At 38.4% G+C, this 25,712-nt stretch overlaps 1 protein-coding gene across 1 annotated transcript in view; it reads left to right on the plus strand.

Annotated features, from left to right (window-relative positions):
• Positions 1-1,336: 1,336 nt before the first annotated feature.
• The window catches only part of faf1 (Fas (TNFRSF6) associated factor 1), an 89,097-nt gene continuing 64,721 nt past the window's right edge, over positions 1,337-25,712 (plus strand). The window contains exons 1-6 of the mRNA XM_084723488.1: positions 1,337-1,645; positions 5,550-5,618; positions 9,197-9,243; positions 13,342-13,604; positions 13,721-13,812; positions 15,382-15,473. Coding sequence (XP_084579614.1) covers positions 1,586-1,645; positions 5,550-5,618; positions 9,197-9,243; positions 13,342-13,604; positions 13,721-13,812; positions 15,382-15,473 — 623 coding nt within the window. The 5' untranslated portion in view covers positions 1,337-1,585. The remainder of the gene's footprint in view (positions 1,646-5,549; positions 5,619-9,196; positions 9,244-13,341; positions 13,605-13,720; positions 13,813-15,381; positions 15,474-25,712) is intronic.

A 25,712-nucleotide genomic window follows, 5' to 3' on the forward strand; every position in this document is an offset into this window, starting at 1 on the left:
TATGTGGAAAACTCTGGCTCACAGAAGATCAAATATATATTTCACCTTTTGTGTAGTGCTGTACAGTCTACTGTGAAGGCACACAGACAAAACGACTTTAACTGGGCAGGCACATTAGCAGTGGTGTAAAGTAAGTAACAACGGTTCCGAGCGAAGGTTATTATGAGGGGTCTTGATGTATGCTGATTACTTGTTATGAAGCATGCACACACACCCTTAGGCCCATATATATTTCACCAACAATGTGTTAAATTTTACAGTCCAGGGCACCCCTATAGCTCAGTCGGTAGGGCGTGTGCACTATGTATTGAGGCTGTTAGTCCTCTGCAGCAGCTGCTGGTTCGAATCCTGCCTGCGGCTCATTTGCTGCATGTCATCCCCTGTCTCTTCACCCCCCTTTCCTGTCATACCTTCAGCTGTCACTGTCAGTAAAGGCAAAAATGCCAAAAAAATAACCTTTAAAAAAAAATAAAAAAATTTTACAGTCCAGTGATGTCCAGTCTTACCAGTCTTGACAAATATTGCACCTAAACTGGGTACCATATATTGTATCATCTCATTACATGATCAAATAGAGACATGACATTTAGCAACATTATCCAGCAATCATCATTGCATATCTGTGTATGACAGAAAGACTACAAATAAGATGTTATTCATTTAATTGATTTTTGTAGGAGGTGGGTTTGTTTTTGTGGACATATATAGCAAATGGCACTGTTTTTAAAATGTAACTTAACATGACTCCTTCTTTGAACACAGGTGTATTTATGAAGTGGCAATCTGAATCACTCGTAAGGGCCTGTTCTCTGTCCAATACACTGTTGGAGGGCCTGACCTCTCCATGGGCACCCCACCCCCAGCCCCCACTGCTGCACTGCCTGCACTGTCTGTTTTGTGCCCCTGTGCATTAAGTATTGAAGCACAAACATATTGATATGGAAAAAGGAAATATGGAATGACCAAAAAAAAAAAAAAAAAAAGACAGAGGCTTATATTTATATAGCAACACAATAGTCAACTTCAAGTTCTTCGGTCCCACGGTTATGCGTAGGGAACCCTTGAGTTGAGAAACTCTCGCGAGTATTGCTCGTTTCTTCATTTTGCGAACTGACTAACTAACTAACTAACTGACCGACTACCTAACTAAGTAACTAACTAACACATTTTGTTTTATAAGTTTAAGTTTAAGGAGAGAAAAACCATGGTTATGGTTAGGGAAAAATAATCGTTTGTGTTAAAATAATCACTCTCGCGAGATCTTTCGCGGCTGTGGGGTTCCCTTCTAGACACGACATCCTCGGCTCGAATTTTACAACATCTGCCGCCACTTTACGTCAGCCGTAAAGCAATGGACTAGATGACAATAATGATATGAGATAACTGGACACTGTAACGTTACTTTCCAGAATTTTGTCTATCTGAAGCTGTTAAATCCCGACAAAGTTTGACATTTCCAATTTGCCAACCTCTCACTAGTCGCCACGTCTAAGCAAAGTATTTTATTAGTACTCAGTGTCCCTCTGTGAGGCGAGAAAGCGACGAGAGCCAGTGGAAGAAGAATTGCTTTTAGCCAGTCATTGCCATGGCCTCCGAAAGCGGCGATAGCAACATGGATAGAGAAATGATTCTGGCCGACTTTCAGGTGTGTCTCTTTTGTATGTCCTAAATGTTATACTAGTAGTTAGTAATCTGTTTGCCGTTGTTGGATTTCACCGGGCTACTGTCAACAACAGCACACACGACCTGACTGGCGTCGTAAACAGCAGACCTGAGCTGAGCTTTGGTTTCTGTGGCTAGCACACTAAGCTAACAATCTGACAGCTTGCTAACTGATGCCGAAGGCAATTATTAGCTATAATCTCGCTAACTAAATAATTTTTGGCCAAAGCTGCCCATCTAAAGAGTGGCATAATTTGTGTTTTGTGCCGGTTTCACGTTATCTGGCTTGACAGATAACGACAATTCAGTTAGCTTGAAGGAGAGCTACAGCGCTCACGCAAACTGTCAACTTGTTTACACATTGTTACTTGTCTTGTCAGGGTTTTAAATCCTCGTCAGAAACCGTGTGTCCATTGGAAATACCAGATTTTTAGGGCAATTTGCAAGTTGGATATTATATTTTGATGGTGAGAAAAAATCAGGCTACTACAGTATGCTTCTCCTCCAAATTAGCATTTATTGATTTAGCCTCCTGTTTGGTTGGTTACCATGCTTAATGACACCAATAATAAAATAATATACATACTTCCTATTAGGAAATTAACAGTAGGCCTTCTTTTTGGTGTGTTCCTCTCGTGGGTTTGCTATTATAGCCTTGTGTTTTGAAGTTCCCTTTAATAATATTTGACAGCAGGTCTAAGTAATGTAAAAGTTTTCCCACCCTTAACTAATTTGCTTTGGATGTTAGGGTGGATATGCTGTTCTTTCAGATTAGGACATGCCACAATGGATGTATTCTTTTATTAAAGGGACAGTTCACCTCAAAATAAAAAATACACATTGGTAGTGCTGTTTATCCATCTAGATTGTTTTGGTGTAAGTTGCTGATGTTCTGAGATATTGGTCATAGAAATGTCTGCCTTCTCTTGAATATAGTGGAATTAGATGGTACTCGCTTGTTGCTCAAAGCACCAAAAATTTAAATCTGAAAACTCAACAGAAATGACTCTTTTGAGAAATCATGACACACTTACTCACAATAATTGTTGAAATTTTTTATGAGGAATAACCCCTTAAGGTGAAACATCTTGTTTCCTTAACAACAGAAATATAGTATAGACACAGCAAGCCAAAACATTTAACAAAACAAAGATGACAACAAGATAATGAAACAATTCCAAATGTAACAAATAACAAACACACAAACAACAAACAATAGCCATACAAAATCAGGAGATCGTATTCCTTGCAGACCATGAAAATAGATAATTCATTCATAGATTGAAGTATTTATGTCAGAAATAGAACTGCATATTAAAGTTGTAAAATGTTTTATAAGGGGATTGATTTGGAACCACAGACCTTGTTGTGATCAGTTTCATGTAGGAAATATTTCCTTTTCTTTTCGTCTACTGAACTACAACCACCAACAGTATCATCATGCAGGAGGGAATGTGCATCTACTTATGGACGAGAGGTTACAGCTCAGCAAAGGAGGCAGCCAATTTTTAAATCATGCATGGTCACAAGCCTCTTGTACATGAGTAGATGCATGCTTCCTTCTGCACAGTTATATGGTGGAAAGAAAGTAGTTCCTGCATGAAACTGCTCACAACAGGGTCTGTGGATTATTTTGAGTTACCAAGTCATAATTTCTTGAAAGAGACATTGCTGTTGAGTTTGTCTGATGTATTGTTCGGCACTTTGAGCACCACAAGTTGAGTGCAAACTAGTTCAATCATATTTGAGAGAAGGGAGACATCTCTTTAGCCAATATCTCAAAATCCAAACCAATTTCGATGGATAAATATCCCAAAGGGTCAGATAAAAAAAAGTATGTTTTATTGAAATTTGAACTGTTCCTTTTAACGCAAATCATTCTCTCTGCCTTTGCAATGAGTGTTGCATTGTCATTAGTTTATGTTTCAGGGACACATGAGATCAGATATAATCAGAAACTTGGGGTAAAGTATCCTTAAGTGTTATGTGATTACTGGAGAGTCTGATTAAGCATTGTGTTAGAGGTATTCTTCATGAGACAGATGCTGTGTATATACAGCAAAAATAGCTTTTAATTATGAAACTAAATTAAAAAATAAGCATTAAACAGTAATGTGTTTTAAATCATAATAACAGTGAAATGTTTAAGTAGCATTACATGGTCTTCAAACAGGCAAAAGAGACATCTGAAGTATAAAATATCTACTTTGTCTTCACAGCAGTTAGTAATTAACACAAAGGAACATGCAGTGCACAATACAGGAGTCCAAACTCAAATTGGGGTGGGGCCACTGATGGCATTGTCACTGGGGGTGCCACTTCAGTGTTCAAGAACAGCAAGAAAGTGCAGTGTTTCTGAAAAATGTACTTTTTTTGTTTCCATTACTACATATTTATTTTTTATCATAGTTTATCAGGTGCAAAGGCATTTTTATGTTTCTTTTTCATCACTTCAACTGGTCTTAATGCTCCTGGTTTTGTGAAGCACTTGTTATGGAATTGTTTGCCAGGTATTTTATGCTCTGTTCTACAAGAAAGGTTGTAAACTTCTAAACAAACAGATTACAGACTGCAAGAGCACCAATGTATTAAATCACTTGTAAAACATGACAGTTTCGCTGGCATTCAGTCCTCAGTTTGTTATCATTACTGGTGCTTGAGCACCTGATATTGTCCACTGTTTAATTCTTTTGACCTGTATTTGCAGTTGGCAGAGTGGTACCATTGCATCTACCTGAATAAAATGATCAATAGGTGGTCAATAGTCCTGTTTCTGTCCTGAAACTAAATTTAGATCAAAGGTATCACCAGCATACTTCAGGATATGCCCCTGTCTTTGCTGGCCTCTGCTGTCATTAGTATACATTGTAAAAGAGAGTGGACAAAGAAGACAACCCTGGAAAACTGGTGGAACAGGAGTAAGTGCAAGTACCCTTTACTTAGCTACCCTTTGGTATCTGTGATAAAATATCCACAAGCCAATCAATAATATTTGGATCAAGATTACAATTTCTGTAAAAATAAGTGTTACTAGCCAGTAAGAAATCCAAAAAGTTTGAAACTTCTACATGTTTGTAAAAGGAGGTAAGCGGAGTAGCTGTTGCATCATCAGCTCCTCAACCTGCCTGCTGTCTGTTACACTAATTGAAATGTAGGACTGAACAATTAATTTAAATATTATTAACATTGCAATATGGCCAAGTGTAATATTCAAGTTACAGAAGCTGCAATTTTTTGAACAAGATAAAATGCGTGACACAGCAGCATTATAATGAAGTACTATAGTGCTGCAGAGATGTCCTGGCTTACAAATCTTGTTCTCCATATGTAAGAACACATGTCTGGGTGTGTGGTCTTTTAAAGTAATGAAAATTCTGGTGCAAAAATACATCATTTCCACTAATCATAAATCATATCACAATTGCAATATCCGACAAAGTAATTGCAATTAGATTTTTTTCTTTTTTGCCATATTGGCTCTAATCTCAGAGATACATCTGAGATAAGAGCTATTGTTAGAGTTGGTGTATCCTGACCCACTTTGCAGTTTTGTAATCCTTTCAGAACATATTTTGTTTAGTCTGATTTTGCAAGGTTCAGGAATCCAAGATTCCATGCAGAAATCAGAGCAGATTGGTGGCCTTCTGATCAAGACATCACTGAGTGGCTGTCATTCTTGTGAACCACTTAAAATGTTGCTTTCATGGGCTGTAGCATAGTAGTTAAAATGTTAATGTTAATTTCACCCTTTCTCCTTTATTTTGCTGTGAAATGCATTTTTATGTGCAGGCAGATCTGAATGTATCATAAACATACTGCAGGTGAATTCATACTATACTTGTCTCTCTTGTAATTCACTGTTTTTTTGTCTTTTTTCCCCCTCACAGGCTTGCACTGGAATTGACAACATTGCAGAGGCAATCACTCTGTTAGAGCTTAATAACTGGGATTTAGTGGTAAGTTCATTATCTGCAGGCTTTGGGCTTTTCTCTTTGACAGACAGGCTTTAGTCCATCTAGAGTGAAAGTTCAGGAGGTCAGCAAACATCCAATAACACACACAATTTCGTTATGACCAAATCATTTCTTCAGTTTACCCAGCATGTTTTATGAAGCAGGTGGCAGGACTGTCACCCTCAATGCTGTGAGTGTGAGAGAGAGAAGGCGTCCTGAGAGGTGTGGTACAGAGAATGCTGAGAGACGCTGTGAAAAAGAATGTGTTCTGCCAAGTTTGTATTAACTCATGATGACTCTGAAAAATAAGGAGCCTGTTACTGCGCGGTGCATATCGGAAGGGGTCAGTCTATATTTAGAGCGATGCTGGCAGGAGTTCAAAGCAGCAGCAGCAGCAGTCCAAGCAGTGGCAGGACAGACAGTGGGGCCTGGACTCACTGCACCTGTAAATCTGATGACTTGCAGTTCCTCTGCAGTAGTTGCTAGTTTTTGTAAACATGGAGAACAACCAATGTGCTTGTGTGCCCATGTCTGCTCAGTGTAGGTGGGGAATTGGGTGGTTAAAAAAGAACTGAAGGGATACTCCACCCACAACCTATCTTCTTGAGCAGTGTTTTCCCCAGGATATTGTTTAACAGAGCAGGAAATTGCTTAATATGCTCAGATCTGGATGCATTTCCTCTTGTGATTTGATTTGGTTTATTTATTTCAAACATCTTTGCAACAAAAAACAACAAAAAATGCACAGACTTTCAATAAGCAACATAAATGAACATTTCCTGACCGAAAAGCAGTACAAAGAACCAACATGCTTTTGTGGTGCTACCCGTATTTGACACTAATCCATCAATAAACAAGCAGTTACATAAACCCACTCTCCTCCCTGGCATCCATCCTTATATTTACACCACTATGTCCATAATCAAGACTGTGAAAAGAGAAAAGAAAACCAGTAAAAACAATATCACCCTTAATGTACCTTACATTCCCCTTCCTAATTTTTGTACCTCATAAAATAATTTCTTTGTAGATCTTTTTAAACTGTCTGATATATTTATGTTGTTTGATTTCTTCCCTGTGATCCTTTTAATTAGTAAATGACATTCTAAACAACTGATACTCTTTTTAGTTATGGCATTTGCTGTGTGAAATACTTTAATCTTTTACCGTTTCCTTTCTTTTAGATTTACTTACAGCATTGCACATTGCTAATCAATAGAAGCAATGGTGCAGAGACTATAAGGATATTGTTTACCTCGAACAACATAATTAGAAAAAGGCCAGGCACAGCTAGATTGAAAACTGGAATCTTCAGTGACCAAATACCCCTGTTTAGTATTGCACTGGAGTGTGTTTAGTCCTGATAACCACCACCGCCGTTTGTGGCACTTTCCCAACAATGAATGTGTGGCTTCCTGGTAAACTGAACATGCAGACATTAGTGCCTTACAGACGTGCCCAAAGATGATGACTAGATGCTGTATTGGAAGTCAGCTATAAGATGTAAGTGGAGTTCAAAGGATTGTGGTGTCTATATAATTAATTCAATGAAGCTTAAAGAAGCCCTGGGTAGTTTTTGACCTCTAGTAGCGCCGTGGAGCTGTTTCTCTATGAGTAGCTGTCCGTTTTGTTTATCTCATGTTTGTTTGTTTATGATTTCACACTATTCCACTAATCGACAGGTGGTGGTAATGCGCCAAGACGTGCTGCAAACTGCCAACAAGGCAGGGATAGAAGAAGACTGTTAGCAAGTAAACATGAATGTAAACAATACAGGATTTAGAATACTTATGAAATTGGCTTTGCACATGTTTTATGAGAAATGTATTCAGCATATTAGACCACAAGAATATACGGCATGGCTTTTAGTGAAAAACACTGAATATAAATAGAACTTTGTTTGTTTACGATAAAACTCCACTGGGCTGCTTCCTGAATGTGTTTTGAACCTTTCCTGTACAATTCTTGCAGCATGACAAGTAGCATTATCTTGTTGAATGTATCCATCCAGTTTCGCCTCGGGTGTAGACCACTAATACAATCAGTTTTGTATTTCAGTGTCAGTGTAAGAACCTGACTTTTTCCCCCATTATTCATTTTCCTAATTCAGTACAAAAAGAACGGGGGATATGATTATACAAGCACACAACAACCTTCTTTATTTTGCTTGGTTTGCAGTGAAGAATTGTGCATGTTCGAGAGCAATCCAATCAATTGTTCATTCAAACAAAAGCTTAGTGCAAAGCTGACAGTGGTTACTGTCACGTTTGTCCTTTCAGCTCTCTTTGTTGTGATCAACCACCCTATATGAAAACTTCATCATTCTCTGTCACATTTTGATAGATTTAGTCTCAGACCTTTCAGCCAGTAAATATAACACAACCTTACACAAACATAATAACACAGAGTTGACTAAAATAAAATTGGTAGAATCTGTTACATACAGTATGGACTGGCTAGTTGGTTCAAAGCAGTCACCTTTGCAAGTAATCATGTAGGTCACTTAAATAAATAAATTAATACATACAGAAATAAATAGGTGTAACGATGAATCGTTGGTTGTCAGTTATTAAATTAATCACCAATTATAATATAATTAGAATAACGATGACTGAATAAATGTTTTGAGAGACTTTAAAGATATAAATGTCAAAAGTCTCTGATTTCAGATGCTCCTAATATTTTTTGTTTTCTTTACTCTATGACTGTAAACTGAATATCTTTAGGTTGTGGACAAAACAGGACATTTGAGGATATCTGCTTGGTATTTAGGAAACAGTGATCTGGATTTTTCCCACTATTATCTGGTATTTTATGGACCAAACAAATAATCTACCTATTGATTTTTTTATTTACTTTTTATTAACATTCAAAGTCCGAGCTGTGTGGTATTATGTAATCCATCCATTTCTTCCAACGTGAGAAAAATAGGTCCCTCTTGTAATTCACATCCGCTGTCATTCTCTCCATCCTGCAAATGTCCATTGTGATGTCCATCCACATGTTTAAAGTTGGGCTCTCCCGAGAAAGCCATGTCTTTGTAAGGGCTTTTTTGGCTGCCACCAACAAAATACTAAACAGATATTTGTCTCTTTTTGGCCATCTATCGGGCATGAGTCCAAAATTTTACTTTCCATAGGCAGGTGACTTCCAAAAAATTCTTGTATTGCATTATGTATTCCCTTCCAGTAAGTTTTAATAACATGACAGTCCCAAAAAACGTGATAATGATTTGCATTTGTATTTCCACAATTTCTCCAGCAAGCCGGGGAGTTACCTTCATAGTAAAACTTTTGGCAAGGTGTAATAAAATATCTTATCAGGCTTTTCCAGCCAAACTCCCTCCAACTAATCTACTAATTGATATTAATGAAAAAATGATAGTTGCAGCCCTAGTTTAATATTGGGATTAGTATGACGCTGTCAACTAGACCAGACAAGGAACATTTTCAGGATTTTATTAATTGAGGTGCCGCAATGTTGATTTTATTAAAATTAAAATGATCATTATATGCTACTCTTTATAGAGTAGAAAATGGGATTATATTGTATTGTTTAATATACTTCCACTCTCATTTCAGGCAGCCATCAATGGAGTGATACCACAGGAGAATGGAATCTTACAAAGGTACAGTAATAACCATGTTGCCACACATTACACCTTACAACACTGAACAAATGGTACCTAAGAGTGTGCACATCATGCGTATCCTGACTTCTCAATGTCCTGCTGTTCTTTGTTTTGTCACACTAGAATGATCATGCAAAAAAAGTATGCGTCAGTGCCAAGGAAACAGTATGAAGAGTTGGTGTGTGAGTGGAGATGTGTGTCCAAAATATGCATCTATAATGTAGCAAATAAAGCAACTGTCAAACAATGCAGGCAATGTGAAACCCATGTCTGAGTGAACCTGATTAGCAGGAAATTGAACTCCTTACCTCAGTCGTGACCAGGCAATGAGAAACTTGAAGATTCAGTTTCTGTCTTAAAGTTTAGTGAAGATGATTACAATGGCTATATTTTTTAACAGGATAAGGATGTTTTGTGTCACCTGCTTTCATAATTAAATTTGGATGTTAAATCTTAAAGTAAGCATAGCTAAATAACGGATGGGATGAGTGGTTTATAAATAATACCTCCATATTTTAAAGCTTTACAAAAATATAAAATACATATTTCGAAATACAAATTGTCCCTAAAATAACATACTTCTTAAATAGTGTAAACATATGATGATCTTATAAAATATGATGTATTGCTAAACTACCCAACAGTATACAAAGTAGTTAAAATTGGCTCAACCATAAACATCTACAGCAATAATACACAACATACACATTAATGTGGCAGACGGACCATTTTATTGCACAGTGATTGCTTTAAGTAATAAATAATACTATTACATTAGTAAGTTCTAAAATATAGAACTTTCATTTGTAGTATATAGTATATGGACAAAATCAAAATAAAATATCACATTTTTTTTTTATCAAATACTTAAATTGAGGTAAAGGAAAAATAGATAACACACTTATAATATCCTAAATCTAAGACCATATCTAGTCTGATATCATGTTATTGATGTAATATCTTTATGTTGCCCAGCTCTAATATTCATATACATACACATCCAGTGAATAACACTAAAATAGATGCTACTGAGTTGGAGGTTATTGCTCCTGCTATGGTTTCTATTCTGCTGTTTAATGGAGGAATAATATAAAAGACACTGCAACTGCAAGGAAACTTTGTGCCAAGAGTGGAGTTGTACACAGTTTCTGAATAGAAAAGGTTTCTTTAAGAGGCTTTGAGCCCTTCACTTTCCTTCAACGGTTAGTTTACACTCATGAATGCGCTGAGCTGATCTGAACCCACTCAAACTGGAGACGTTCTGTTAAACCGTTGTATTTTGTGTACACACTTGTGTGCATGTGTGCGCACGCATGCATGTGTTCTAGTGCGGTTCAGGCCCTTGGGCCATGAGAATATTGCTGGTCTTTCTCAAGGGCACACATTGCTATGAATGGAGGCTGGCTGGCAGTGTGACCAGCAGCCAACACATTTACTAAGTGGCTGGCACTGGTATGAGTAGGCTGGCGTTGCCCAGTAAACAGACTCTGATGACGTGACCTGAGCCGGAGCCAGTTGGAGGCTACGCCAACGCTGCTGTCTAAAATGCATTTCCGTTGGGTCCTCTTCAGTAAGCAGGTTGGGAATTATAAGAAGCCTTCCTTGTTGATCAGTAACCACAATTCCTCAGGTCAGCAGGGCATCGAACTTTTTTTTTTTTTTTCTGGGGTAGATAAAAATGCTGTATACTCTGTTGCACTTGGTTATTGATTTGACAGTTTGTCAGTGGGTGAGGGGCTCAGCAGTTCTGTCATTGGGACATGTCTTGGGCTGCACAGGAGAAGAGAACAGTGCCATCTAGATGTAGGGCAACGTTAAACTACACCCAGACGGCAACAACGGACAATTTAACGGCCTTCGGTGTTGCTCTGCCAAGTTTAGGTGAAAGTGCCCTCAGGGTCTTTTTCACTCGTTGTGAGAGATCACACTATAAACTATTTTTTTTCTCTCAGATCCTTTCAAGAATTGTAAAAATCTTCTTGGCAAGATCTCTCTCATTTTGCATTTGTTTTTTGGAGTAAAATCTCTTGCCACTTTTTCTCTCTCACTTTTATATCATCTCTGTTTTCATATCTTCCCACATTACATTTGTGAGATGACAGTAGTTGTGAGACTGGTTCACCTTAGTGACAGTTATATTTTGTGGAGAGTGTTATCTCTGTAGTCTTCAGCAAATATTGACATGTACTCATGGACGTTTTGAGAATTCTGACGGTTGTCAGAGGCTTTCATGTTATTCCAAAGAGGGATTAGTCCGTCTTTTCACATCCATTAACTCGTACACAGGGCTTAACTCAGATAACTTAATGTCTGTATGATCCATCATCCCTTGAAACACAGTCTATTTTATATTTTTGTGAAAAGATCTCAGAACAGGTCAATATTGAACAAATTCAGTATGTAATTATTAGCTTACTTTTAGTAAGCCAGTAAATGTCAGTACTTGTCCAGTTATAATGTCAGTAAAGATTTTGATCTTCAAATAAATGTTTGGTTGCCACATTTGGTCTGTTACTGAAGTGGTTGCCCAGTGGAGGAGAGAGTTATAATGTGATACCATCTGGTTGGGGTAATTCCCAACCCTCTTGGTCCAGCCCGTTTGAGGAGGTTTTATGGCTGTTGACCGCCAACCTACGCCTCAGGACAGTGGCCTCTCTAATGTGGTGGGCCAAATAAAATACAGTCTTTGTTAAAAAAGCCTTGAGTCTGGCACTGTTCTTGCAAGACAGTTGCTGCTTACATTTGAAGGAACAAAGGGCACACTTTGTTCATGGTCAGGAGAAAAAAGACATTATTTACTGTGTTGTGTGATACATGGGTCACACACTGAGCAAGCAGCAAAGAGAAACAGAGGAGGAGAGAATAAACAGATATTGAAAGGTAGGATGGGAGGGAAAGCCATTTGTTCCTGGTATACTCTTCTATTTTGCAGAAACCTCTGTTGGTTCTTGAGCATCAGATTACAGGCCGAAGACAAGAACAAAGATTGATGTGGCCATAAATATTTACATATATGTCTTTCTGATAGCATCTTATCTTACTTATGTCTTGACTGTTTCTTCTTTCCACTCTCTAAATGATCCTCAATGAAACACCCTGAGTTTTTAAATATATCAGGTGTATCAAAGTTTTGATGACTGCATGCTAATTTTGATGGCAGTACAAGAAAACCTATGAACTTTAACATTGAATTCTTTGAGGATTCAGTTCATCTCTTGGCAGATAAGGCAGATCATTTTATATGTCCACTGAGGTCAGACAAAGAAAATCATTTTTGCTGAAACCTTTTTTGCTCCTCTACCATACAGCTTTTTTTCCTGACTGACTATATCACTTCCATTTTAAAGTGCTGAGTGATCCACAGAAATCCAGTACTGACATTCATGACAAGGCATAATACCTGCAACCCTTTGTGCAAGCTGTCATTCTTAACCTGAAATACACTTGTTGGGGAGACGCAGTTTGACGCAGTAGCAGAGTAGTGTATTAAATATAGGCTATTGAACGGGAAAGTACTGAATTGAACTGTGGATGATTAAAGTATAACACATGCATGTCATGCCACGTTCAGGGGCTGCACAAAATGTTTTAGTGGGCCACCATTGGCCCATGGACCACACTTTGAGAACCCCTGTATTAGAGGTTTGCGCGTCCATTGCCGCAGCTGCTATCTAGCATTGCTAATTTGTTATTATCTGTGTGCTTCACAATGATTCTGACCTCTGCTCTCTGGCTCTTAACCTCAGCAGGGGCACTTGCTTGCTTGGGTCATTTAGCACCACTTTGAGGTCACAGATACGCTTTGCAGTTTGCTTGCAGTTGCTGAATGTTGCAAGTTACAGTGCAGAGCACATCCATCATGATTAGCACTGTCTGATTATTGCTGGGTTTTCCTGGATCCTCTCAGGGACCCGTGCAAATAGAATGGGAACTGACCTGGAACTGATTGAATGTATAAAACATGGATGAGAACCCATATATGTCCTGGATCAGGTCTCAGGTCCTAGGGTTTGAGTGACCCCTGAAGACCTCTACTCTTTGTTGTTTCATCATTCAGTCTTACACACCATCAGTAACCTTGTCACCTGTGTACAGTAACTTTTCCAGCGAGGCGAGCCAGGCCAGCATGTACGGACCTCCAAGCCAATCAGAAACAGCCGATGCAGCAGCAGGAGGTGCAGTTCCTCCCACCTCCTCTTCATCTTCATCTTCCTCTCCCCCATCGTCCTCGACTTCAGCTTTTTGCCCCAGCAGCTCCTCCCGACACATTGTAGAGCGTCAGCCGCGGATGCTCAACTTCAGGGTGGAGTATCGGCAGCGCGCTGTAGAGCTGGTACTGGAGGAGGGCAGCACAGTCGGTAAGCACCACACACACTGATACACACAATGTGTATGATACTCAACATATCGCACTGCCTTTTTGTGCATAATGTAACATTTACTCTGCACTGGTCTGCATAAATCTAATTTACAGGAGAAATCAAACAAATCCTCGAGACAGAGCTTGCAGTTCCAGTGTCCAAAATGCAGCTGAAGGGATGGAAAAGTGGAGATGTATCTGATAGTGTGAGTTAATACAACTTATAAATGCTTCTCACAGACATGCAAGTGCTAAAACACAATGTGACATCAAGAAAAAAACAGCTAAAACAGAGGTCTTTCATATTTTCTTTCTTTTGTCTTTTTTTCTGCAGTTTGACTGTGCTCTGTGTCTTGAACTGAATAAATGTGATTATTTTTAAATGCAGGTGGTGGGGGAGTGAGAAACTTTAGATGCATGTATTCTAACATTTTCATAATACAGTGTATATTAATTTCCTGCCTGTGGAGAGTTACAGTACCATCTGATAGATACAGATCACAATGTTTGTAGCACTGAGAAATAGCCTACCTTACGCTTTTAATGCTGGCTCTCTGGGCCTCACAGCCTTGTTCAGGTCCTTTCTGAGGCCTGGGCATTATTACCAATATAATTCAGACCTGTTGCTTACCTAACAGTTAGTAAAACTATTTGATATTCTTAAAAACAGTCTTTCCAGTTTCGAACCAGATAGTGCAGATAACAGGCTTTTCTCGACATATTCATTGGGACATGTTAAAAGTTTTGTATACATTCAGATGTAATGAGTCGGCTTGGATTGGCCATAGGGAGAACCAGGAGAAGTGCTGGTGGCCTGGCAAGCTGATTGGCCTGGAGTGTCAGGCCAGTGTTAAAAATGATAAGTGAAATGTGCAAATCAAGGAGAAAACAACACAGGGCAGCAGTAGGCAGCTACAGTCCCTCAGAACTTTAGATCATCACCCATCCTGACTGCTTTATCCTGATGGTATGATCCTGTACACTTAAACACGTTAAGTCAGTGCATGGACCATGTGTGACCAAGTAATGTGATGAAAAAACACAGCAAAGGAGAAAGAGAGAACGAGAAAATAGAAAAAGTACAGCTGAGGGGGCGCTCATTAAAAGGAGAAAATCCTTGGATGAAAGTGTTGCTGATTACTGTAAAATTTCTGATATCTTCACAAATGTGGGTGTAAGTATCAAGTTACTCAGAGCTACCAGAGCTTATGATGATCAACATGAAGTCACACAGCTCTGAAAATATGTCAGATGAAAAACAGAAACGAACTATTTGAATATATCATTCCTGTGGCCTTAAACATGCAAAATGTATGTTCTGTTGCTAGGAGTCTCTCTCACGTTAAACAAGAAATAAAGATTGTAGTTTGATGATATCTGAAGCAGTGTGGGATCATGGGAGCTAACTTTACTGTTGAATGACCTTCATTGCAGAAATCATGTGAATGGACCAAGTAATATCAAAGTTTTAGTCATGTTACTATTTAGTCACATCCGCTGACTTCCTCCATCCCCAGTCTCTGATGTATCCGACATATCCTGTGTTTTACCAGACGTTGTGGCAACTATTGTTTAGCAGGAAATGCATAGTTACTTTGAATAAACTGTGTGTTTTGAACAGTGTTGGAAATATTGGGATAATGTAAACACACAACTCAACAAAATAGACAGAAATTTTAACATGGAAGCTTTACATATTGTAACTATTTTGATGTTCTGATGTGTCTGTGTTTAATTACTATTTTGATGTTGTATCTGTGTGCCTCTTTAATCAGACGGTGCTGAGAAGTTTACACCTGCCCAAGAACAACAGCCTGTATGTGTTGACCCCAGACATTGCCCCTACTGCCAGCACCAGCAAAAACAGGTACAGCATTCAGCTCTCTCTCTCAGTCTCTCTTTCTGTGTGTGATTTCATCGTAAAACCTCCTCACACTCCTTCCCTTCGTGGCGCACATCCACTGTGAAATACTACCGAGGTGGTATGGGCGTAGTAGCCAGTAACAGACACTAGGTGGCACTCTGTGTCCAGTTATGGAGACGATACATCTAGAACCCAGCCAGCAAATACCATTTTCATTGGTATATTAAGAGATCTGTGACCTGCCGATGCACATTCATTTTCTCACATCGATTGTGACATTTTGAGAGGAACATCTACCGCTGCAATCTGTGTGTGTTGTGTAAATAATAATTTTCTGTTCCATCTTTGTTTCTTTAAGCCTGACGTTGTTGCTTGCCGAAGGTTATTTTGCATCTTAGACTTCATGTCTATTATTTATTATTTTATTATTTAGCGTTATTTTCCTTCTTTTGCAAAACACACCAGTCTGTCGCATTAGCGATGGTGCCGAGTGACAATGCAGAGTTGTTCAGAGAGCTTCATTAAGCCAGTGTTCTCCGTCCAGAGGGTGTTCTGTTCATTTCAGCAGATCCACGGCAGTATTAGCAACCTTTCCTTCTGAAATGTCAGGCAGCTCAGTGTAAAGTCAAAGCAGTAATACAATCACAGGTGGCAGCTCAACATGTGATTGTCCTTTCATCAGTGTCAGGTAAACACTGTCCCTTCATTTCACCTGTGTATTATTGGGAGATCAAGACCCTTCTTATTTTTAATTTGAGGATAAGAGCATTGGGCTGATATAAATAGATGTGTGATGGTACATTTTTGAATTTGTGTGTGCGTGTGTGTGAACGTTTTGTCTTTTTTGCCTTAGTTTCTTGCAACTAGGGCTACAACAAATGATTAATTTCATTATCGATTAATCTGATTATTATTTTCACAATTAATTGATTAATCATTAAGTTGATAAAATGTTGTTCTCATTTCATCACTATTTCCCAGAGCCCAAAGTGATCTTCACATTAGGGTTGCAAAATTTGTGCATTTTTGTTAACAATTGATAATTGTTTAACCGGTTTATCATGATTGATTGATAAGATACAAAAGCTGTTTTCTCATAGTTTCCTCTGTATTAGTTTAAGTTTCCTTGTTCAACAAATGGTTCTGCCAGACAAAATCATGTCAAATGAGTCACAGTTACTGCCACTTCTATTCTGTTGATTAATTATTGATTAATACTGTTTTAATTGGTTAAATTCTTAATGGTGATTAATCTTTAACATCCCTACTTCAAATTGCTTATTTTGTCCTTCATTTACTGCCATAAATGACAAAGAAATGCAGCAAATCTTTACATTTAAGAAACTGGAACCAGCTAAGTTTTGCTTGAAAAATGACTGGATCAGTTATCAAAATATTTTCTGACTAATTTTGTTTTGGTCAACTAATTGATTAATTGACTAATTGTTGCAGTTATACTTGCAACATATGTATAGTTGGAGAGATTTTTCTGTGTGTCTGTGTGCGCTTCCTTAACGTCATTGTCCTTGTGTTACATGTGTGGGTTGTAGACATTATTAGACCAAATGAGAGAGATTAGGATGTACGCCGCCCTTCCTCTGATTATTAAAATGATGACTCATATATTTAGAAGTCATGTTGCTCACCATTAATCAGCCTCACTCTGATTAATGATCAGCACGAGAGATTAATGATGCGAGTGAGGGCTACATATCACTGTGTCTAGGAGCACAAAGCAAATCTAATAAACAGGGAATTAAATTCATTTTATTTACAAGCAAATGGTCAACAGTTGAATATGTGTTTATGTGTTAAATAAATTAATAAATATTGTTGAAATTAATGTTCCGTGAGACTTTTGGGAGGGGTTGTTGCCACAGGCTGATTTTTTTCAGGCAAGGCATCACCATTATCATCCATCTTATAAATTTAAACATCAAAGGGACTTCTTTTAAAAACTCTTTACTACTACTGTATTAGTAGTCTGTTGTTTTGAACATTATGTTTTATTAAAAAGTCATCTTTCAATTTAAATGGTGAATTAAAACTTTTTAAAGGAAAAATCTGTTATATGTTTACTGTACTAAATTAAAAATAACCATGATATGACATCAGAGATTAAAGACACATGGTAAATTGAAATACCGGCTTCTCCAACAACATTACAGCCAACAAGTTCTCCTTATTTCCATTCCAATGCAGAAAATATATTTTTGTTTTTGCCCATTTCACTTTTATTAGAGTTAAAATTAATGCTGATTGTTCGCTGGATTAGTAAGTGTCTGTTTATGAGTTGTAAGAAATCATTAGTAATCTTTTAGAAGGAGTAGATGTTTATAATGGTTAAATTGAACAATATGTTCATGGAGACTGGCAGGCAGAAAGCAGGCAGTCACTGAAATCCATCTCCAGCCTAGTCAGCTTTTGTTTTGAGGTTATCAGATTTGGCTTTACTTTGATCAGCTTACAGTGTAGGACTTGTTGTCGCTTGTCATTGTCAAAATATAATGTTGCACTCATGTAGGTTCAGTGCTCCTGGTGCCTGCCTGAGTTTCGAGGCTGGGGAGAAGGGGGGCATTGGAAAACAACTCACTTCAAACAAAGACTGTATATTAAATAAGGATTCTACCTATTTAATATGCAGTTTATGACTCCAACTCATTGATTGGACTGCATTATTCTTTTAATAAAACATTTTTAAACATTAAGTTCTATTCATGAGAGTCAGCCTGGGACACCTTTTGGCATAACAGCCTCTGATTATCATTTTTGTAGTAGCTCTCTGAACTCAAGGTTCAAGAAATTACCCTTGCTAACAAAAAGAAAATTAAATAAGATCATAATAATGTATTTTTGACAGTATTCAGTCCTCTTGGATCCATTGCCTTTATTAGCCAGAGTTGTTTATAGGCTCACACATAACGGCCCTAGTTTGTTTGTTGACAGTGGATTCAAAATTAAAATTGTACTGTAACTCTCCCCACACTTCCTCATGTTAGCAGCCAAACAAGCATCCACATGTCACCAGAACACTTGTAAAAGAAGTCATTTGGCAGTTTGCCGTGTTGCCTGCTAGTTAGGCTAAGTGGTAGCTATATTGTGTTGGCAGCTAATGGCCCTCATCTCCCCAGTCTTCCCTCCCGCGCTCTCTCTTCTCTGCCTCTCCTCTCCGTCTTCTCACTCCCCCACCAACTGCTGTGTCTTTTTAGCAGCACCGTTGCCATTTCTCCAAGTGTTATCGATATCATTTTGGGTGTCAGGAGCTCATTATTCTGTTCGGAGGACAGTCGGGGCTGAATGGAGTGGGTGGCCTTCTGTGTGTATGCACATGCATTTGTGTATAAATGTGTGTGTGTGTATGGTGACCCTGCTGTCATACTGGGAGAGGATAGGTGACACATCACAGAGTAGTGGGGGGAGAAGTACCCCGTAGCGGGAGCAGACAAGCTGTTGCTTGCAGTAAAAATAAACTGAGGTCACACTGTAAATCCACACTATTTGCAGTTTCTGTAAATTTGTTGCAGCAGACAGCACTTAGTGCCAATAAAGGCCTTAATATAATGTTTGCAGGTAGGGAAGCACACATCATCACCACCAAACCAGCTCAAGATCCTCTACTATCTACTTCTGCACAATTATTAATGAACCCAATTATTGTGCTTAATATTATTGCCACAATTATTAATCACAGAGGTGTGCCTCTTCAGGCTTACTTCATTGTACTTTAGCAACTTACATGTACAGTATATTAAGATTTCCCAGCCTCAATATTGCTCAAAGTAGAGTCTGTTACACACATTGTCTCTATCTCTCTATCTATTATCTCTTTAAGAAATTAAATCAATAATTGTTTATTTGTTATTTTGGTGGCATGACTCCTAATATATGAAAAAACTGCAAAAAGTCTGTACTTGACTGTACAATTGAAGGAAAATCTCCAAAAGACAGGTTGTAGTGCTCATAGCTTTTAAACATGGCCACTGCAACTGGACCTGTCCAATTTATAAAACGGCCATAGATACTGATGCATCCATGGTATCAAATTTGTTTCGTCTTTTAACAAACATTTTTGTAGAAAGCCACAAAAGATGAAATTCTGTATAAAAACGTGATGCTGTTGCGTTTTCATTGATCAAAGCCTGCATAACCCACTGGAAACTGTGCTTTTCAGAAGGTTTATGTTTTGACATAGAGCTGATTAGATCGCCCCCAGTAACTGAATTTAATGCCACCACTACTATGTGGTGATTGCATAGACGCATAAGGGGAGATGGTGGTGAAGCTAACCAAATAGGGATTTATTTACCTTGTATCTTGCCTCAATTTAGTGGATCAAAACATATCAAGTATGGAATTAATCTGCAGATGCTCCATTTTAAGATGAGAACAAACCTCTCTGTGGATATCAGTTTTTGAGCCATGACAAAGGCCAACCTGTGGCCTGCAACAGCATAGGTAAGCCTTGTTTTAGCATGGCAGTTGTTAATGACTGGTGGCCCTTACCAGCTGGTTAAGAGAAGTGAGGAATCAGCTGTTGGTATAAAACACTGCAGTCAGTAATATAGGTTTTTTGAGGTTTTTCAAAAATTAAGAATCACTGCAACTATGAGAGGTCTTTGAGCAGAAAAATAACCATGATGAATCCAAAAAATCACAATAAATAAATAAACGATTAATAAAAGTATGCAGTGTTGTAACATATAGAACATAAATGGTGGCAGCAAAGAGGAAGAACATCCTAGCTGTGACACAGATTACCATAAGTAAGTTTGGGCTCTCATTTAATTTTCAGAAAGGTGGCACAAGACTCAGTAAAATACAGCCAGCCTGCATGAATTAATTAATGAATTAATGAATTAATTACCTCACCATCAGAAAGCTTCATAATTTGGATAATGTTATTCAGCTCGCTTGCAGGGCTGTTTTAAAAAACAACCCCAAGATAACAAAGTAATTGCACTTGTGAAATTAATGTTATAACCAGCTTGTTTTGCTTGTTGGTATTAGTACATTTCCAACATTGGTCATAGTATTATAACATGATTATAACTCACAAAGACATGACGTAATCTTTTTAACAGTGTATTGGACAGAACCAAATTTGCCTACAGTGGTTTAATGTCTAGTATAAAAATGCCACCGCACAGTAGGTAGTTCTGTGTAATGTTGTGACACTCTGATAAATATCAAAAAAGAGTAAGAGAATATGTCTGTTTTTATTACTCCCAGTAAAAATAATGTCATGACCACTAATTCTATTGATTAAGAACTTGACCAATATTCTCAGTTAAACTGGTTATCTTTAATTATATGTTCTAAATGAGGTTAATGAAACTACCGCTGTCTGCTGTATTTGATAGTTTGTAGTTGCAGTCTGAAATGACAGTTATCCACCCAAAATTTAATTTCACAATGTTTATTTGCTTCATATTGTTGCTGAGTAAAAATGCAAATGTCCCATAAATGGTAATATCCCTGGCAATTACTTTGTAGAGCTTGGCTCAGGCAGCACACACACCTAAACCAAACGGACTGATTAAATAGTGCTGCACTGTCATTATGATCCTGCTGAGCAAACTCCTCTTAGTTGTCTTTGTTTGATTAGAAATAAATCTTGAGGCTTTGGGAGATTTTCCTTTGAGCACCAATCCATCTCAGGTAGTTATTTAGTTAGTGGTATGATGTGCAGTTAGTACTGCAGCGTTAAAGCCCCGGTCTGAAGAAGGTTTTTCTCTGTGGCCATGTTGATGACTGCCTGTGAATACAAGAGGGTGTTGAGGAGGAGCTAATCTCTTGCATAAATGATGAAGGCCTGATGAATATTTCAATGGAGCCTGTTTCCTTCCTCGTCGATTCTCCGCTCAGCTCGCAGGAAGCATGTTTGCCAAGGAAAGGTTATTTTAATTTGAACTCTCAAAAAGAAATTTGAAATTGCAAAAATGATTCATTAGGTTTTGTGTGTTTTTTCTGTGGCTTCCTGCCCCCCACTTCTCTCCCTCTGTGTGTCAGCTATTCAGTCGCAGATACACAGATGCTTCAGGAAGATAGCTAGCTGGTTAGCTAAAGCAGCCCTTTAATGGAAGTATCTAGCAGTTAGCATGCTGATTAACTCTGGGACAAGATGGCAGACCAAAACAGAGCAGAACCTCAACGGTTTCGAATCCTCCTGCTTTGTTGTGGATGCAAAATGTGGAGGAGGTAAGAAGACCTTGTGTGTACTTCATGACCTCCTCTGTACGTATTGGAGGGAACAGGGTCAGACGGCATGCACTCCTCTGATCAGTGTGTTGTGTGCTTGTGTGTCTGTAAGCGATTTAAACACATGCATGATGGTAAAATTCATTATTTTATTAGCATTCCCATTAGCAAATGCTGTGACATCAGCCTTCCTGGGGTCCAACACAGACATCAGGTTTACTAAAATGTCATATAGTTTATACATTCAGCAACAACACGTTACACAAAGGAGAAATCTGTAATATATTTACTGTAATAAGTCATAAAATAACCCCAATATGTCATTAGAGATCAAGGAAACGTGTTAAGTTGAAATACTCACTTCTCTGACATCAGTGTTACAGCCACGGTGTTTCCCTTTGACATTTCTATTCTGGGTCGGAGTACGTATTTTTGTTTGCCTGTTTCACATTAATTAGAGTTTAAATTAATGTCGAATGTTCACTGAATGAGTTAGCGTAGAAATCATGAATAATCTTGTAGAAGGAGTAGATGTTTATAACGTTTAAACTGAGCATTATGTTAATTGAGTCTGGCAGGGAGTGAGACAGGCAGTCACTGAACTCAATGTCCAGAGTGTGTATTTTCAGAGCAGTTGGCTTTTGTTTTCAGGACAATGGACATAACTTTACATTGACAGGTATAAGGGGCTTATCAACTTACAGTGTAGGACTCATCCTTGCTTGTTATTGCCAGGTTGCACTCGCGTCTTGCACTCCTGCAGTGCTCTTGCAGCCAACCCGAGCTTCCTGTAGTCTGAGGAGGAGTGGGCGGGCAGAAAGATCTCGCTTCAACCATAGATACATACACATTGCTCCTTTATGTACTCTTAATGTTTTTTTGTTTTTTTTAAGCAGCTCTGGTGTTTAATGATGTGATTTGGTGAACAGTTCCATCCCATAATGGCTTTATAAACTACTGTAGTTTTGAAGAGGGTTGTCCTACATGGTGGAACAATATATCCTAAAGTGCTATTGGTCAGAGAATTACAGTGGTTTCTTGTCGTGTAAGACATTCCTGAAGAAAATCAGAGGACTGCACTGTAATCTTTTCTCTACAGTAAGCCATGACAGACTTCTGTGCATCTGATTAATATTAGTGGGGATTGAAAAATAAATATTTTTCTTAGATCTTTCTTACTGAACGCCAGTCGAGGTGTGACAAAACCAGATCTTGGATCACTTGGTTCAGAGTAGTAGAGAGTGTTTGTGTCAATATGGGTCAGAGATGGGACAGATCAGTTAGTATCGGGGCCTGATATTTACGCAATTAATTCATTGAGTGTTGGACTCAATGATTGATTTCTTTTCTGCGACTTGTTTGCCATATGTTTTCTAATTGTTAACACTATGCTAAACAATGCAAATTGAGGCATTTGCATGTAATACAAAGGAAACAAGTATGTCTGAAGTTGCTTTGCTACAGTACAGCTGGAGTGAATGTACTAGCTACCTCACTCATGGTTTAACAATAAAACAGCACAAAAATGTCAATTACCAACATAAGCTACCATAAACCACCATGTTTATCCATTACAAACATGTGACAAACACATTTCAAATTTTAAATTAATAATAACTTAAATTCTCAGCAAGGGCATCATGGGATATTTATGCAAATGAGGGCCATCTCTGAGCCTATCAGCTGCACATTTGAATGTCACAAGCCAGAATCCTGTAATGGTTGAAGGTTTTCATTACTCAAATGATTATACATTATACAAACTACACAAGCTTTCCAGACTGAAGTTCAGCTTCAGCCTCATGTAATCTAACTACAACTATACTACTACTAATAATAAATAATCGTAAAGAAAAAAGGAGCGCTGATATCGGTATAGTTTTGGTATTGGCAGATATCCAAATTCAGACATCGGAATTGGATTGAAACTGAAAAAAGGGGATCGGAACATTTCTAGTATTGGTATTTGTGTTTTGCAGGCACATGTCACATTGTGTGTGTATGTGTGTGTGTGTCTGGCAGTGCTAGTTTAATAAGGTCTAGAGTCTGCTCTGTGCCGCAGGGACTCGCAGCTTAGGCAATGGGCTTACCTCAGAATGAAACCAATCTGTTTGGCCTGCTCCTCTCCCCTGCAAAATGCTCCATTTTCTCTGTCCATAAAGTTAAATGACATTTTCCTCCCGGCACCCTTATGCCATGTCAAGTACCTCCAGAGATGTTGCAGGCCGACCTGGGTGTCACGAGTGTGTGTGTTGAGCGAGAAAGAGACCTCTGAAGGCAGAAGCAAACACTGAGACATCCACACTTCAACCCCGTACTGCTTGAGGGGCCTGCTTCTAAGAGAAGACAGCTGCTTTGAAAACGTCAGTGGTGAAAGCAGTCGAGCCAAAGGGATATTAGACTTGAAACATGGGTGTTTTGTTTATATATGAACCAGCAGGCCTCTTCAGACAGATGGGAAATAACAAGGAAATGACTCATTATGAATGGCAGTCTTTCTCCCCTCTGAATGTGATTGATATTGTGAGCAGCTATATTTGTACTATAGAGTACAACGAGTAATCCGATTTTTCAAAGTAAATCTTGAACAGCACACCGCCCACACACACACACCAAATGGCTCGTCGGTCTGCCATAAATGACTGATAAGATGTTCCTTCTTTGCTTGGAAGGACAGAGTAACACTTCCACTCAGTTTACCCTCTATCTCTGTCTATTTAGGAGTCTAGCTGCCTGCCAGCAGTAGCTCGGGACTGTGTCCAAACATAATCATGATATTAGCTAGATCCTTATTTATGTGTCCCTACCCCATCCATTTCATTCTCACTCTCTCACACACACACATGCACACACATCTCTCTCATCCTTCTGCTCAGCCCTATTACGTATGCATCCATCCTTCCCACTCCACACATTTCCAATCTTCCCCAGTTAGCTACAACAAACATTACATTTACATATTGATTTCGTAGTTTTAGTCAATGTAAATATGCTGTCATTACAGTAAATTTGAGCTTCTGTTAACATAAGCTCGTCCAGATCTGCGCAGATTAAGGGTGTGATTGCATAATTAATGTGTGCGCTACATATTAATTCCCCCATCCCTCTCTTTCTCTCAACTCTTCCTCCTCTCCTTGGGTTCTGAGCCCTGATTAAGTGCCTGCTTCGGCCCTTAAGCCTCCCATTGATATTCAGCTGCACAGACCCAGCGTTTGCTCAAAACGCTACTTAACCTCACAGCTTATTGTAAATGAAGCTTCCAAAAGTTGATTCCCCCACCTCCTCCTCTCTACGTGAAGCACACAAAGTGTCTGCATCATTCACAGCATCACCGTTGTCAGCTACTGTGTGAACTACAGTGCCAATCTAGAAAGTCTGACCTTTCAGGGCCTCTTGGACAGGTCGCCACTGCCAGGTCTCTGTTCACAATGTAATCAGCACATGACGTCCACTGTGATAGTGTGAATATCTCAGACCGGTGGTTACCTGTAGGGCTGGGCAATTATAGATCTCATATCCATATTGGGACTAGATAGTGTTACATTGTGATATGGCGTAAGTGTTGTCTTATCAAGGTTTTAAAGGCTACAATACAGTAAAGTGATGTAATTTTCTGAACTTACCAGACTGTTAGTTATATCCATATTACTCATGATTATTATGTTTATATTTGTGTTTATATTTTGAAAAAGCACCAATAGTCATCCTCACAATATTGACACAATCTCAATATTGAGGTATGTGGTCAAAAATATTCTAACATTTGTTTTTGTACATATCACCTGACCCTAATAGTAGGCTATTTTAGACAAAATGTTGAGTCTATATCAAGATATATACCAGATATCACAGAATAGAAAAAAATATTGAGATATTATTTTGAAGGTTGCCTTTTTTTTGCCCAGCAGTGATTGTTGTTTACCGTTTTTCTAACAGGTTGTTACGATTGAATAGACTGATTTGTTGCTTAGTTGCTTAGGGGTCAAACTATTCATGCAGTTTGAGGTAAGATTTAATGGTTTTATTAGTTTTATTAACACTCCT

The sequence above is a fragment of the Lutjanus erythropterus genome, chromosome 7 (assembly GCF_056507025.1).
Source record: "Lutjanus erythropterus isolate fLutEry1 chromosome 7, fLutEry1.hap2, whole genome shotgun sequence".
In the NCBI taxonomy this organism is placed as follows: domain Eukaryota; kingdom Metazoa; phylum Chordata; class Actinopteri; order Lutjaniformes; family Lutjanidae; genus Lutjanus; species Lutjanus erythropterus.